At 34.0% G+C, this 16,102-nt stretch overlaps 1 protein-coding gene across 1 annotated transcript in view; it reads right to left on the bottom strand.

Annotated features, from left to right (window-relative positions):
- The window catches only part of MERTK (MER proto-oncogene, tyrosine kinase), a 118,313-nt gene that overhangs the window by 38,322 nt on the left and 63,889 nt on the right, over positions 1-16,102 (bottom strand). Inside the window, exons 7-8 of the mRNA XM_051975807.1 lie at positions 11,732-11,915; positions 7,999-8,150 (exon numbers count right to left, since the gene is read on the bottom strand). Coding sequence (XP_051831767.1) covers positions 7,999-8,150; positions 11,732-11,915 — 336 coding nt within the window. The remainder of the gene's footprint in view (positions 1-7,998; positions 8,151-11,731; positions 11,916-16,102) is intronic.

Here is a 16,102-nt window from a genome sequence, read left to right as displayed (position 1 = left end):
AGAAGAGAAAAAAATCTATTTTCTGTGCAAAGGAGGGGAATTATAGTTGGAACATACTGCAAATGCTGTAAGATTCAATTGATTATATTAGTCATTTTTCCTCTGCTTTTTTCTTTTCCTTTTTAAATTCTTTATATTAAAATCATTATTTAAAATAAATAAGATTATTATCTAAAAGTAGATGATATCAAAAATATTACCCCTCATTCAAAATCCCCCCCAAACAAAAAAAGAATGCTTTTTGGACTCAATGATAAACAAGGGAAGCAAGATCTCTTCCCAACAAAACAATCAGAATTTTCATCCCTCCCACTTTGCACATTCTGAAAATTTGAGCTCAGTCATGTTATAGTGAATTCTGCCTAGCACATAATGATCCACTAAACCCTTCCATCATCACAAGATTGTTATGCTATGCAGTGTATACAGTTAGTGCAATACAAACAATCTTTTCATTGGTCTAAGCCTGCATCTCTAAGGAGGCACAAGGCCCAAGAGGTCACAGGCAACTGGAGCAGTGAGCAAAATGGGACATTCTGAACAAAAGGCAAGGGTCATTAACAATGTGCAACAGAGTTTTAATAGCATTTAACACAAAGACCTCTAGCTGATGAAGCTTGTGATGCTTGAATCATTCCTTGAATCATTCCTTTCCAACCATTGTTTTCTAATTCTCAAGACCTGCTCCACTTCCATTGTTTCAAAAGTAGTTTTTAACCAGGCCAAGGAAATATCTATAAAAAATTGTAATTTTTATTACTAGTTGGTTTCCTTTTCATAAAATGACTTTCTATTGGCAAATCTGGGTCCCTCTTATGCAATTGGAGTTGATTAAACATTATCTGCCCTAGTTCTAGAAAGAACATTTGATTCTTCAATTGCCAGGATACTAAACACTGCCAACAAGATACAAAGGCATGAAACGAGTCTCCTCTCATAACCTCCATTATTTTACAAGGAATGTCAACAGTGCCCTTGCAGGTGAATTTCAGGGCTACACAGAATCTTAGGGATCCAGTCCAACCCCTCAGAAGGATCAGAAAGGTGAAGAGATTTGATGACTGCATCTTCAGAAGAAAAGAACACTAATAATTAAGGAAATTAAGGAAGGCTTCTTTGGAAATCCTGAAAATGGCAATGAACTAAACCTTGAAAGAAGCTAGAGAATAATCTAAGAAAATCCATGAATTTCTACTATTTAATAGCAATCACTGTAATTAGAAATAGTGCCAAAAATTTGGAAAAAAGTATTGCCTCTAGTAGAAAGCTGAAGGGGTGTGTGTGTGTGTGTGTGTGTGTGTGTGTGTGTATGTGTGTGTTTGTGAGATTTTTCAAATTGTAGTTCATATATTCTGATCTTCTGATATAAGCAGCTTGGGGGCACAATGGATAGAACATTGGAGAAGAAAGGTCAGGAAGACCTAAATTCAAATCCAGCTTTAAATACTATCTAGTTATATGACCATAAACAATCCACTTAACCTATGTCTGCCTCAATTTATCCATTTGTAAAATGGGGATAATAACTCTAACATCCCAGGAATGTAATAAACATAAAATTAGACAATCGTAAAGTGTTTTGCAAACCTTAAAGTGCTACTGAAATTCTATTGTGTTATTAATATTATTACTCATAGAAAAATAATCCAAATGATGGAACACTCAGGTTCCTTTATCCTTTGCTCACTTTCTGTTCCCAAATTTCTTAATCAATTAACATTTCTACTTAATTATAAGCAGAAAAGGAAAAGAAGTCTTCTTAGTCTGGTAAGAACTCCAGAAAAATTTCACTGAAGGACTAAATTAAATTCATAATTAAAATGAATGGCCTCAGAGGAGAGACTGGAGTAGATATGTAAATATGTGGGTTGTCTGAATAGTTAAGTTCATGGGACTAGATGAGGTTACCAAGAAAGAAAAGTATCAAGGGAAAAAAGAAGAGGGTCCCATGGTAGTCTTGGGGATCCCCAATAGCTAAAGAAGATGATGTAAATAATAAGTCAGCAAAGGAGATGGAATCAGACAAAAGGCAAAACCAAGAGAGTAGTGTCATGAAAGACACAGGTAGATGGCCTAGTGGATCGAACATTGGCCTGGATCCAGGAAACTGTTCAGTCATTTCAGGAGTGTCTGACTCTTCGTGAGACATTTTGGGGATTTTCTTGGCAAAGATACTGGAGTGGTTTGCCATTTCTTTTTCCAGCTTATTTTACATTGACAGCTCACAGAACTAAGGTGAACAGGATTAAGTGGATTACCCAGTCACATAGCAGTAAATTCTGAGACTGGAGTTAAACTCATGAAGATAAATCTTCCTGATTCTTAATGGATAATTAATACTTAATGGATAGAGATCCATTAAGCTACCTAGATAGAGTCAGGTTGACCAGAGCTCTGATTGATTCTCAGACACTACTTTCTAACTTCATGACCCAAGGCAAATCATTTAACCTGTTTGCCTTAGCCCCATGGAGAAGAAAATGGCAAACCACTCCAGAATTTTTACAAAGAAAACCCCGTTGGCAGCATTAGCATGCTATGGATCTTGGGGTCATGAGGAGTTGGATACAACTAAACAATAAATGTCATGAAAACCCAGAGAAGAGAGTATCCGGGCAGTAAGAGCAGTCAACAGTCACATTTAGCAGATAGGTCAAGAAGGATGAAGATTAAAAAAAAAACCCAGCAGATGTAGCAATTGAGAGATCATCGAGAACTTTGGAGAGAGGAATAGCAACTGAATGATATGTTTGGAAATCAGATTGAAAACAGCAGAAGAATGAATGTATGAACAGGAAATAGAGGAAGGGAGTGTGAAAAATGTTTTCAAAGGATTTAGATAAGAAAAGGAGGAGAAATAGGATAGTTTGAGGGAATGCTAGAATTTAATGAAAATTCCTTAAAGATGGGAAACTTGGGCACATTTGATGGCAGGAAGAAGGAACTAAAATATTCATAGCAGCACTTTTTGTGATAGCAAACCCTGCAAGGACAGTAGATGTTCATAATTTAAGGAAAAGCTATACAGACTATGTTATGTGAATGTCACAGAGTTTCATTTTACTAAGAGGAATTCAGAGAAATAGGAATATTTGTATGAACTGAGGGAGAGTGAATTAAGTGGAATCAAAATAATATCTATGAAGTTAATACATACAATGATTGTAACAATGTTAATGAAAAGAGAATTAAAAGGAAGCCCAACATTGAGTAATTGTACAATCAGTAATGACTCTAGTGAACAAATAATGAAGGATATCTCCCTCTCATGGAAGAAAGAAGGGGAATTTCTAGGGCATCCAGCAATCATCATATTGGGTATTTTGCTTAACTTTTTTTCTTTGTTATAAAGTAAGATTCAATTCCAAAGACACTATGGCAATTTTGATTTGTTCAGGATTTTAAAAACAAAAGGCATTAATAAAAAAAATGTAAATAAAATTAAATTAATAGGTTCCTCTGTATGTATCAGTTTTTATTCTCATTCTCTGTCCCAACAGCACAGAATTAAGGGCTAACAAACTATTGGCTTTATGTAGTGATTAATAAGCATATAATTGATACTATATTCAAAATCTGAATGCATCATCATGGGACAAGATCAGCAAGATGACAATTAAACAAATATTTCTATTAATAATCAGATAATCCTCAGAACAATATAAACCCCACTTTCCTCAAATGAAATGCTTTGTGATATACATTGAACCAGATATTCTCTGACAACCAAGTGAAGGAATGGTTAGATAACTGTTAAGATTGATATCTGGTATACTTAGAAAATAGGCAAAATAAACTCCTTTTGTGATACATGGCAAATCCAATATACTTGTGCTCTTCACATCTAGAGAGAGTTTGTTGTTTGTTTGCTAGTGTTTTTTCTATCATATTTTTCCTTTTGATCTGTTGTTTTTTTCACAGCATGACAAATATGAAAATGTGTTTAGAAATACAGAAATATGTTTCTTTTTGCACATGTTTGATCAGATTGCTTACTGTTTTGAGGGGAGGAGGAGGAGGAAAAAAAGAAAAATTTGGAACACAAGGTTTTGCAAAGGTGATTATTGAAAAACATCTTTGCATGTATTTGGAAAAATAAAATACTATTAAAATAATAAATTTCTCATATCTGCCAATTAGAATCTATAACATAAAGCATTTGTATTAGATTGGTTTTTTGGTTTCTAGTATCTCCAAATTTTATTATTTCAGAAAATAATTTATTTCAGAATTTTGCCAAAACTCCAGAAACCTGCATTCTGCCTTATTGTAACATAGAACTTTGTACTGTCCAAATTTAAAAGCCAAGAAAACGTGCACTGTGATAATATTCAAGATTTTCAAGTAGTTGACTTATAACAAATAGTGGAAAACACACATCATCACTGCCATATTTCCAAGTGTCTTTTAAAATACATATTTTTTAATATCAACTCCATGGAAAGTTCACTCATTTTCAATAAAAGGATCTTTTGATCTTTATGGTGCTTACCACATTCTGCAAAATAAAGTTACCATATTTTACTATGGCAAGGTAAGACTTCACTTATTATAAAGGTTGAAGTCCTTAAGCTGAAACTAGGGAGAGAGTTAAAAGTGGCCTTTGAAATAGCCGCTAAAAAATCTCTGTAGGAATGCTATGCATTTTTCTCTTGACCTCTCACTCTGACCCATATTTACATACATGTTTAGTGAGTTCAGTTATCAGGTTTCCCAGCCCACTTCTAATCAGAAACTGTGGGAGATAAGGGGAGTAAGCTTATAAGAAACTCACAGAAACTCAAGAATGATGGCAGCCAGTGAACAATGTGATAGAATACAAATTATTCCCAGTCAGAGACTATGTTCTCTAGGCCTTTGCATACCTAGATTGGAGTAAGCATTTGATCCCTGATTATTGAAATTGATAAAGATCTTAAATTATTCCCCCAAAGTGACTCATCCTCTGAGAAAAACACAACTCATAACCTACTTAACAGAATGATTTAGGACAGAGTTTTTTTTTTTCTTGTTTTTTACTATTTGTTCTTTGAGGGCAATGAGGTACAATAATGTATAGTTATTGGTAATGGAACTACCTTGTTCTTTGCAAGAGATATGTGATCTTAGTCATGTTATTTGTTTTGCTTTTTAAAAATAAATGCCTTTTGAAAAATGGACAACTTTGACTACATTAAATTAAACAGGTTTTGCACATACAAAACTAACAGAAACAAAATACAAGTACAAAGTTGGGAAAAAATCTTTCTGATAGGGGTCTCATTTCTAAAATATATAAAGAACTGTGTCAAATTTATAAGAATATGTAGAGAAATACTGGGGAAATTTTAAGATACATAAATAAAAAAAAAAATTAAAAAAATTTTAAAGAAGGAAAGGCATAAGCTACCTTGCTTCAATTTTCACAGATATCCCCTTTCCCAAACTTTCTGATATATTTTCTATTTATAGTCTGTGAAAAAGTTTCATGGGCAATATCAACAGTCTATCAAGTCACCAGCAGCAGCAGGAAGGCTAGTGTATCCCAGTAAGCATATAAAGGCAATTCAAGACAGTTTGTAAGAAAGACTTGAGAAACTGTCACGAATTTCAGACATTACACAATGGCTCAAAGTGTAAAAGTCACAAGGCAATAGAATTGTTTTCTCAATTTCATTGTGTCTGAGCCATGTGGAGCTGAAAAGGGGAAATGAAAATGTATTCTTGTGTTTTAAGGAAAAGCATGAATCATTTAATATAACCAAATATCTTCAAATGTTTTGCTCTCTATATTGAAAAATATTTTGGAGATAACAAATAAATGGAATAAGCATAAATGTGCTAATAATAAATAATAACAGTAAATAAATAATATGAAAATGGTTCGATGGTCATTATCCTGCATTTTCAAAGAGAACCAAAATGACATCATTATAATAGAGTCAAATTACAGTATGTCTTACGGTTGCTGATTAGACCAATACAAACTCAGAACTCTCTATCGCAGGTCAAGTACAGATAATCCTTGTGAACATTTGGGGTAGATTTTGCACAACAATTTGTCACCCATTGCTTGCTTTTTGTTTTCTTTCTCATTTTTTCCTTTTTGATCTGATTTTTTTGTACAGCATGATAAATGTAGAAATATGTATAGAAGAATTATACATATTTAACATATATTGGATTACTTGCTGTCTAGGGAAGAGGGTGAGGGGAAGGGAGAGAGAAAAAAACTGGAACACAAGGTTTTACAAGAGTGAATGTTGAAAACTATCTTTGCATGTATTTTGAAAACAAAACGCTATTATTAAAAAAAAAATTTTGCCACCTATCTTTTTATGAAGGATTGCTGTTTTGGTGGCCGGGTCCAAGCCTTTAGTTTCATAGTATTATTGTATAAATTTGAAGCTTTACCACATATTGCCTACTTTCAGAAAAACCCAAGGTCCTATTAGGGATTAAAATAGTCCATATCACTACCAAACCAGTAGGATAAAGAGACTTACTTCCCTAAAAGTATAACTGAGATAATAGTTCTAGATATGTGCCAAACAACATTTTCTCTTTCTCATAAGCTCACAATAATACCTTAGCCATATGCTTTATCTTATTTGATCCTCACAGTTATTCTGTAAGGTAGACAAGTTAATATTATTTTCATTTCATAGGTAAGAAAATTAATTTACAATTATGTTAATAATTAACATCTATATATCACTTTAAGATTTGCTAAGTATCTTACAAATATTATCTCATTTTATTCTCACAACTATGGAATGGAGGTATTGCTACTATCCCCATTTTATAGAGGAGTTACATGACTTGTCAAGGGTTACCTAGCTAATATACATCACAATCAGGATTTGAACTCAGGTCTTCCTGCCTCCAAATCTAGTTCTCTATTCATTGTACCAACTAGCTGCCTAACTATGATAATCTGTGTTTATATAATACTTTTAAAATTTAAAGCACATTGTATATATTATCTCTTAGATAATGAGCCTCACAAGAACCTTGAAAATCAAGTAATCAAGGTAATATTATCTGTATCTTACAGATAAAGAAATTTGAAGTCCAGAGGCTTCAACTCAGTATTTTATCTGTGTCATACTACAGGAAGTTTTGTAATGGAGTTGGAACAACTTAATAACCTTCTATGATGGTGTTCTCTAATGTTGAGGATGTTGCCATATATGTGTGTCCATAAAATGTATATATTTTAAAGTTTACAAAGTGATTTTTTTTCTTTATATATGTTTAAGTAAAATAAAATATTAATAATTACTGTGGGGTCAGCTAGATGGTACAGTAGATAGAATACTAGATTTAGAGTCAGGAAGACATGCGTTCAAATCCAACCCCTGATGTGTACTAGCTATGTGACCCTTGACAAGTCATATAACTCCTCTATAAAATGTGTGACCCTGGGAAATCACTTAACCCCAATTACCTACCCTCCCAATTTATTTTTAAATCATAGTGCATAAAAGTTAAAAGCATCCTCCAAATGTAAGGAGCAAGGATTGTCCATATATATTTTAGAAGGCAACTGCAGAAAGCTTATTCATTCTTTATATGACTCTTAACTGGGTAACTGCAATAGACTCCTAATCTGTTTCCCTTTTTCCAGACTCCTTCTCTCTCCCATCCATACTATACATTAGCAAACAAATTGATATTCCTAAAACACACATTAGATCATGTTAAGGTCTAATATTATCACTTCAATCAAAAAGCCTCAGAGGTTTTTAATTACTCCTAGGATAAACTACTGAATCCTGGCATTTATAGGTCTATACAATGTGACTCCCATCTATTCTCCAGCTTTATTTTATGTCACTCCCCTTCAAAAGATAGTTACTTAATGTTGCTGAGAGTAAGAGAGATTGAGGAGAACAACCCAAGGCTATTTACAGACAGAAAATGATCAAGAAACTACTTAATTGCAGCTATGATGAGGAAACTAAAAGAGCAAGTCAAAAGAGCACATTGGCGTTTATTTTTCTAATTGAGACTTACAGATGACTCCGCATCCTGCCACGTGTACAGTATCATATAGCCCATGAGTTCACCATCCTGGCGCTTAAGTGGAGGTTTTTCCCATCTTACTTCTAAATTATTACTGGATCTATTCAGAAATACTGTAACATTCAGAGGTGATGCTGATGGAGCTGTAAAAGAAACAAACAAAACAACAAAAAAAAAAAGTATTAAAAAGAAATTTGGTCACTGACAGCCAATCAACAGGTATTTATTAAGCACCTACCATGTGCACATATTATGCTAAATCTTGAGTCACAGACTCACAAATCAAGAGGGCTCAAAGGACAATTAGTATAATTCCCTCATTTAACAGAGGCTCAGAGAAGTCAATGCAAATAGTAAACTGCAGAGGCAAAACCTGAAGGGAAGCTCTCCTCCTTCAGAGCCAATTTCACCTTACCATAAAAAGAAAAAACTGTCAGTCTCTGATCTTACATCCTGTCAAGGGAAGCAACATTTACTTGTAAAGTATAGCTTCAATAACTGCTACTACACAGACTATCCATATGCTTACTGTACTTTTTATGAGGTAATATGTCTTAGAGAAGAGACAATTTAACTATCATGACTGGAGAAAGACTTGTTTGAGATCCAAAAGGACTAAGAAAACTTCTTTTCTGAATAACTGAGTAAAATTATTGTCAATAAAGTTATTGTCAAACAAAAAATTTGAAGAGATATAACTCTGGTGAGATAACTGAGATAACTAAGTTTAATTCATTCCATGAAGAGGATATCCTGAAGAGAACCCTGAGTGAGCTAAATGGCTCCAAAAGACATGATGGAAAATCTTACAAAAATGAATGGTGAAAACTATCTTTATATATAATTGGAAAAAAATACTATTAAGTGAATCCATTACAAGATAAAACAAAAAAAGATATATGGATTAAAATTTAAAAAGCAATACCATATATTTCATTTAAAAATTAAAAATTAGCCCTTTAGTCAGGAGGGCCTGAGTTCAAATTTGATTTCAGACACTTGACACTTCCTAGCCGTGTGACTCTGAGCAGGTCACTTGACCCCAAGTGCCTCAAAAAAAATTAAAAAATTATTATTTAACTTAATTACAATTTAATTATTAATTATTATTTTGATTAGCCATTATTTAAAATTATTTTTTAAATTAATCTTCACTAAATTAGCCCAAAGTTTTTAATTTTGCTTTATTTTTAATTAAAAGGTCTTTCACACAGGGAATTGTTGAAAAGAGAACTAAATTAATATGCAGAATGGAAATAAGCAAACTATGGCATATTACCAATGATGACCAGAGTATCAGAAATAGAAGAAAAGAAATGATCAAGAACATGTTTGAATAGAATAGGAAGTCAATGTTTGCATAATGAGGCTAAGGAAGCGTAAGGATCTTTCTCAGAATAAAGTATCTAAGACACAAAATAAAGTACAAAGGATTACGAAAGAAACCAATTATGTTGAAATTCAGTTATATGCAGCTAAGTGTCACAATGAATAGAGCACTGGTCTTGGAGAAATGAGAATCTGAGTTCAAATATGATCCCAGGCACTTACTAGCTGTATGATCCTGGGCAAGTCACTTAATTCCAACTACATTTTTAAAAATACAATTATTATTATTATTTATAAAACAACTTCACAGACTCATGTTAAGAACACACATTGTAGAAGAAAACTTGAACCTAGTTTTTCTGGATAACAAGAGAAGCATTATATCACTATTCCATGCTGACTCTATAATTTAGTAGCTCTATTCTTTTCTATTTCAGATCTGTTCTTCTAAGTCTTCTTGAATTGAAAACGCTTGAGTTAAGCAAGTTTTATCATGTAACCAATAAAGAAATATTCAGGAGCAGATGTACAAGTTGTCATTAGAAATTGTAATGATTGTGGAACAAAGATGGTTGGTTGTAAAACAAGAGTGAATGGAAACCAAAGAGTATAGGTATTTTGCTAGAGATCTGGAAGCTCTTGAACAATAGACAGATTTTCTGAGATAGACTTCCAAGAGTATCATAGGATTATCAGGCATGGAATGGGTACAATATTTACAAGTGGACAGAGTACCCCCATTGATATTATAACCATCAAAATATTGAATTATTATAATTCTATCAGTCTTCCAATATTTTCGTTAGTGTGGCTCATAGTTGTTATACTAGTTAGTGCTCTTGGTTTATAAATAATTTTACTTTTATTTTTAAATTACAAATATTCTCTTTCTAACACATGTTTACAAGCCTAGTTTACAGGAATTCTTAAGTATCTAAGGATTCCCTCACATCTACTCAAACACTGGGCATATGTAAGAACCTCATGTCAGCAAAACCCTTAAGGAAAGGTAGCATTTTTGGCTGAAACTTTTTAAAGTACTAATTAATCTTGGAAAAATCTCAGGAATTTGGAGTAAAAAATGAATGGTTATCAAGCATTACAATATAGGTTTTATATATGAAGATTTTTTTGATATATGAAGTGAAGATTCTAATCTAATGCATTTCTGTAGTGGAAACAAGGATTATACATTCTTACCTTCATAATGTATATATAGGGAAAGGAAGAGAATGAGTTGGAAAAACTTGCTCTGTGCAAGACAGCATGGTAGTGAATAAGGACTGGCCTTGGAACTAGAAAGACCTGTGTCTCTGACACATACTTGCTGAGTGACCACAGGCCAGTCGTTTAACATCTTGGTTTCTTGGCAGCTTTTGGGAATTACAGGTTATAGATGAGCAGCCATTTGGTGACGAACTAAGAATTCTATGCATCAATAATAACAGCTCAGTTCCTCTTCCCATCAACAAAATAAACATGTGATTTTTGGTACAAATTTCAGTTTCCCCATATATGAAATTCAAAATGCTGGGTCACACTCTCCCATCAATACATGTAGTGTTTATGGAGAAGAATGGGCACAAATTTACAGAAACCTACCATAGAAGCCCATGAATAAGGAAACCTATGTGCCCAGGGCAAATCATGTCTAGATTTTAGACCTCAATGTCCTTGGTCATTTTAAAAAACAGTCTGTAGGACTTGAAGCTGATTCTCTGCTAGCTGGTTCTCTTCTAATCCTTAGCACTTCTTTTGCACTAATGAAGGAGTATTGAGCTCTTTTTACTCAAAGCCACTATTAGCAAGGAGCTGAGGAAAAGTGTTATGCTCTTTCAGAGACAAAGCTGTTCCCTTATTCTGGAGAAATGCTAAACTCATCAGATCTGCAAATAACAAACACTAAGGAATAGAATGGGTGCTCATCAGTATAACTGGAAAGTTTCTTTCAACTTGGGGAATTTTCCACCCTGATGATATCACAAAAACAGACCAAGAGAAAAAAATGGTTCTGTGACCACACATTATAAGCTCTCTTCCCAATTAGATGTTTATTTGTTTGTTTTTTTAATGCATATTACTGCTGATAATGGGGTTAAAGTTAATGTGGCAGACTCAGCATAAATCCATTCCTAGTCACAGAAAATCAAATCAAAAGTGCATTCCTGACCTATGGTGCATTAATAATCAAATTTTTGTACAAGAATTGCAACTTACCCCCAAAAAATACTATAGTGAAGAAAAACCCAAAGCCTAAATCCTTAGTGAATATAGTATCCTCCACACCTCCAAAAGTAAAGACTAAAACAAAGATTTACTTGCAAATTAAATCATTATTAATGCTATTCTGTATAATTGTCAGCTAGGTTGATTTTTTATATCTATTATTAATTACCTCCTTCAGTTGTACTGCCCAGAATCCAAGAGCTCACTTGAGACCACCCTACTTCATTCATGCAGGAAACACCAATGCTATAATTAGTCAAAGCTTGCAGCTGCTGAATTTGATATAGATGAGGTGATGCAGATGTATTGAAGATCATGACTGATGCATTAGTCAATGGACTGACTTCCTTGACCTAAAACAAAAACAAAAATTTGGATTAACATTAATTAGCAAGTTATCTGAAATTTTATCTTTGATGAGCTATGTTAATAGAGTTGCCACGTATTTCCCTTCCTCTCCTCTGTTTTCCTTTAGAGAACACATGTTACCTCTACGAACATGAGTCATTCACACTGGCTGAATTTGTCTGATACCTAGAAGGGAAATGCTTTCTATGTGCTCTGACAGTGATAGATTACAAGGAAAGGAAGGCAGCTGAAATGACAGTTGTGACGCATGGAAAAATGAGTGGGATATTTCCCCTCCTCTTCTCATTCATGCTCTCATTATTTTACTGTGTTGACAGACATGAGCTCGCATTCAATAGAACAGGGCTTTGGAGTTAGTCATTGCTTTTTATTTATTTTGCACAATTCTCCTGTATGGAAGTTTTTAAAGAACAGAAACAAAACTTTGCCCAGGATGGACAGAAATTGATGGGATGAAATTTGCAGTGAAGGAGGGAACTCCCAGAGCTATATTCTGTATGTAAGTAATACAGTCAAATCACATGCAAGAAAGCCATTACTTATTGACAGAAAAAGAGGGATATTAAACCAGTAAAAGAGGGAATGAGAGCAAAAAAGTGAGAGGAGGATATGTTGCTGAACAACAAGAGGCAACACCACACAGTGTGGAGAAACTGTTCAAGTCCTTCCTTTGACACATACTGGCTGTCTGACTGGACAGGTCACTTTATAAGGATTGTAATTTATAAAGCAGTTGAAAATCTGTATTGGTAGAGGATATTCTTTAAGGAAGATAGGAAATGGATTATCGGCTTTACTTTACAGGTGGGGAAAGTGAGGTGAAGAAAGAACAAACAATATGTTCAAGGTCACCTGCTTAGAAAAATAGTTGAGTCCAAGCATTTTAACTGTCATATTGGTGCCCTTTCCAAGATTTCATTTATGTGGATTTTTTTTAGGTTGGGACAGCTAAAGGACAGCTAAATAGAATTGAAGTCAGAGAGATAAGGAGGTTTTATACATACATGTAAATAAATAAGAATATTAATATATTATTTATAATATGTAACCATTTATATAAAATTAATAAGAAATATTTAAACATATTTGACTCAGCAATACCCCTACTAAAACTATACACTAAAGGGATCAATTAAAGAGGAAAAGAACTTGTTCTCCTATTAGGAATTAGCTAAAGAAATTATGAAATTATATAAATATAATGGAACATTGTGTCAAAAATGATAGAATGGTAGTTTCAAAGGAAAATGGGAACACCTATGAAAAGTGATGCAGAATAAACTAAATACAATCAGGAAAATAATTTTTATGTTGCAGCTATTTGTTATTAAGTTCTGTCTGATTATATTATCTATGGATCTTGGTTTGGGGTTTTTTTTGTTTTGTTTTTTGGGGGTTTTTTGGCAAAGAAAAGGGAGTGGATTACCATTTCCTTTTTCCAGTTGATTAAGGCAAGCAGAAGCTAAATGAGGTACCCAGAGTCACATAGTAAGTAAGTGTCTAAGGCCAGAATTGAACTCAAATCATCCTGACTCCAAGCCCAGCATTCTCTTCAATGAGCCACCTAGCTTCCTTCTAACTTGTAAATTAAAAACATTATAAAGAAAAAGTTTTGAAAAACTTAAAAAATTTTATCATTGTAATGACCAATTAGGATTTCAGAGGATGGATGATGATGCATGTAACCACCTATTGAAAGATAAGATACATTTTTGGACAAAGCCACTACAGGAACTTTTTCTTGTCTGTTCATATATTATAAGGACTTTCTTTTTATTTTTATTTTCCATTGTGAGTGCAGAAGGGTCTTGGAAGATGAGGGAAGTTCGGGGATAGGGTAACAAAAAGAAATAAAGAAAAGGGGATCATTGAAGCACACTTTTAAAAAATATACCAAAGAGGCCAGAAAAACAAAAAACAAAGACGACAGTTTTGAATGTAACATGCTGAATTTATTATATAGTTAAAAGCAAGTGGAATATAATGTAAATATTGAGGTTCATGACGATGTTCTTCTTTTGTTATACTATATATACTGAAATTTCTATTTTATTTGAGGTCTATTAAGTTTATAATAAAATGAAAATGTTAATTAAAAAAAGAAAATAATAAAAAAAATCACTAAATTCAGATTAACTATAATTTAGTAGAGTGCAAGACTTGGAGCTGGGAATATGAGGGTTCAAATCCTGCCCTAGATATTAACTATAGAACCCACAAGTCATCACTCTTCTCTGCACATCACTTTCCTCAATTGCCTCCATGGTTCTTAGAGAGCTAAAGCTATGATCCTGTGATCCTATGACTATTGTTGGTCCAGGAAAAGAAATGAAGCACACTTTCCATCTCTCACCAAGGGAGAGAGACTAGGTATGAGAAGTGTTGCTAAAGCAGTCACAATCATGTATTGATTAGATTTTGCCTCTTATTCTTTATTACAAAGATTGGTTCAGTAAAAGTGGAAGAAATTGTACCAGAAAACTACTGCAGTATAAAAAGACATTAAAGCTTTTTTAAAAAAACGAATAGCAAAAATTTAATCCACTAAAGACTCATTTCAATAATCCCAGAACCCAACACAAAAACTCGGCATGAATACTAACTTCTCCCTCCAGATTTCCAAATGACCCAGGTAGTATAGTGACCTAGAATAAGCTGATCATGTCTTTGATGAACTTCTCTACAATTTAATATAAACAAAACTTAATAAAGATGATTCAGTGATGCTCCGACTTCCAGGATAAAATACAAACTCATGTATTTGGCATTCTTTAAAAGACTTTATAATTTGTCCCCAAATTATCTTCCCAGGCTGATTACACATTAATCTTCTTCATGTATTCAATATGCCCATGAAACCATCCTACTTCTTGTCTCTGTCTAGCCTTCATACCTAGAATGCTCTTCTTCCTCATATTCATATCTAGGAATACTCAGCTCCCTTCAAAGCTCAGTTCAATGACCATCTCCAGTCAGAGTCCTTTTCTGATTCCCCCAGTTGTTAATGCTCTCTTCAGTTACTCTGTTTTTACTTTTTACTTTTTATCTTTTTAATTTTCTTACCTCCGCTTATGTTATAATCTGTTTCCCATGTTTACCTCACATAAACTCTAAGATCTTTAAGAACAGAGACTGTCTTGTCTTTGCATATGACTCTTCAGCACCTAGAACAGTGCCTGAGTTTAATCAGAGTTTAATAAATGCTTACCTATTATTGGACAAGTTATTCCTTTTCCAGTATTTTCAGTGTTATTTACTTACTACTTCCCAAACTTATAGACCTGTGACAAAGTCATGTAGGTATATCGCAGGGGTCCTCAAACTTTTTAAATAGGGGGCCAGTTCACTGTCCCTCAGACTGTTGGAGGGCCAGACTATAGTAAAAACAAAAACTTTGTTTTGTGGGCCTTTAAATAAAGAAACTTCATAGCCCTGGGTGAGGGAGGATAATTGTCCTCAGCTGCTGCATCTGGCCCATGGCCGTAGTTTGAGGACCCCTGATTCTAAGGACATCTAGGTAGTTCAGTGGATAGAGCACCAGTCCAGTCAGGAAGACAGCAACCCAGAGTCAGGAGTTCAAATCTTGGCTCGGAAAGATTGTTGTGAGATTCTGGGCAAGTCACTTAGCTCTAATTACCTTATTTTTAAAACTATTGGTGTGGCCCTGAGCAAGTCACATTTTGTTTGCCTTGGTTTCCTCATCCATAAAAGGAGGACAATAATAGCACCTGACTCCTAGGACAGTTGTGGAGATCAAATGAGATGATTGTAAGATCCTTGGCACAGTGCCTGGCACAAAGTAAGGGCGATATAAACGCGACATTATTAATCAGGCTCTGAATCCAGGTCTTTGACTGAAAATCCAGTATTCTTTTCTCTATACCATTTCTTCCTTCTACTTCTCTGTTCTTTCCCAGAGTAACCCCCTAAATCACAGCTATGGTTAGGAATTTACAAGCCAGGAATAGGTTGTACAAAGTAGGATCTCTCGTAAGGACCCCATTGTAAAGAGTCAGAAACATGTAGCTAGGAAGGCTGTCACATGAAAGGGAGCAAGATAAGGAAGGGGAGACAGTGTGCCCCATGTTGGCGTCCTACTTTCTTAATTCATGCCAAGGAACAGTTATGTTGAAGTTTCTTTGCTGATGAATGACTGTGATTGCTGGCAATG

The sequence above is a fragment of the Antechinus flavipes genome, chromosome 2, assembly GCF_016432865.1.
Source record: "Antechinus flavipes isolate AdamAnt ecotype Samford, QLD, Australia chromosome 2, AdamAnt_v2, whole genome shotgun sequence".
In the NCBI taxonomy this organism is placed as follows: Eukaryota; Metazoa; Chordata; class Mammalia; order Dasyuromorphia; family Dasyuridae; genus Antechinus; species Antechinus flavipes.
Note: the sequence above shows the minus strand (reverse complement) of the source record. Positions and strands in the feature narration are given on the sequence as shown.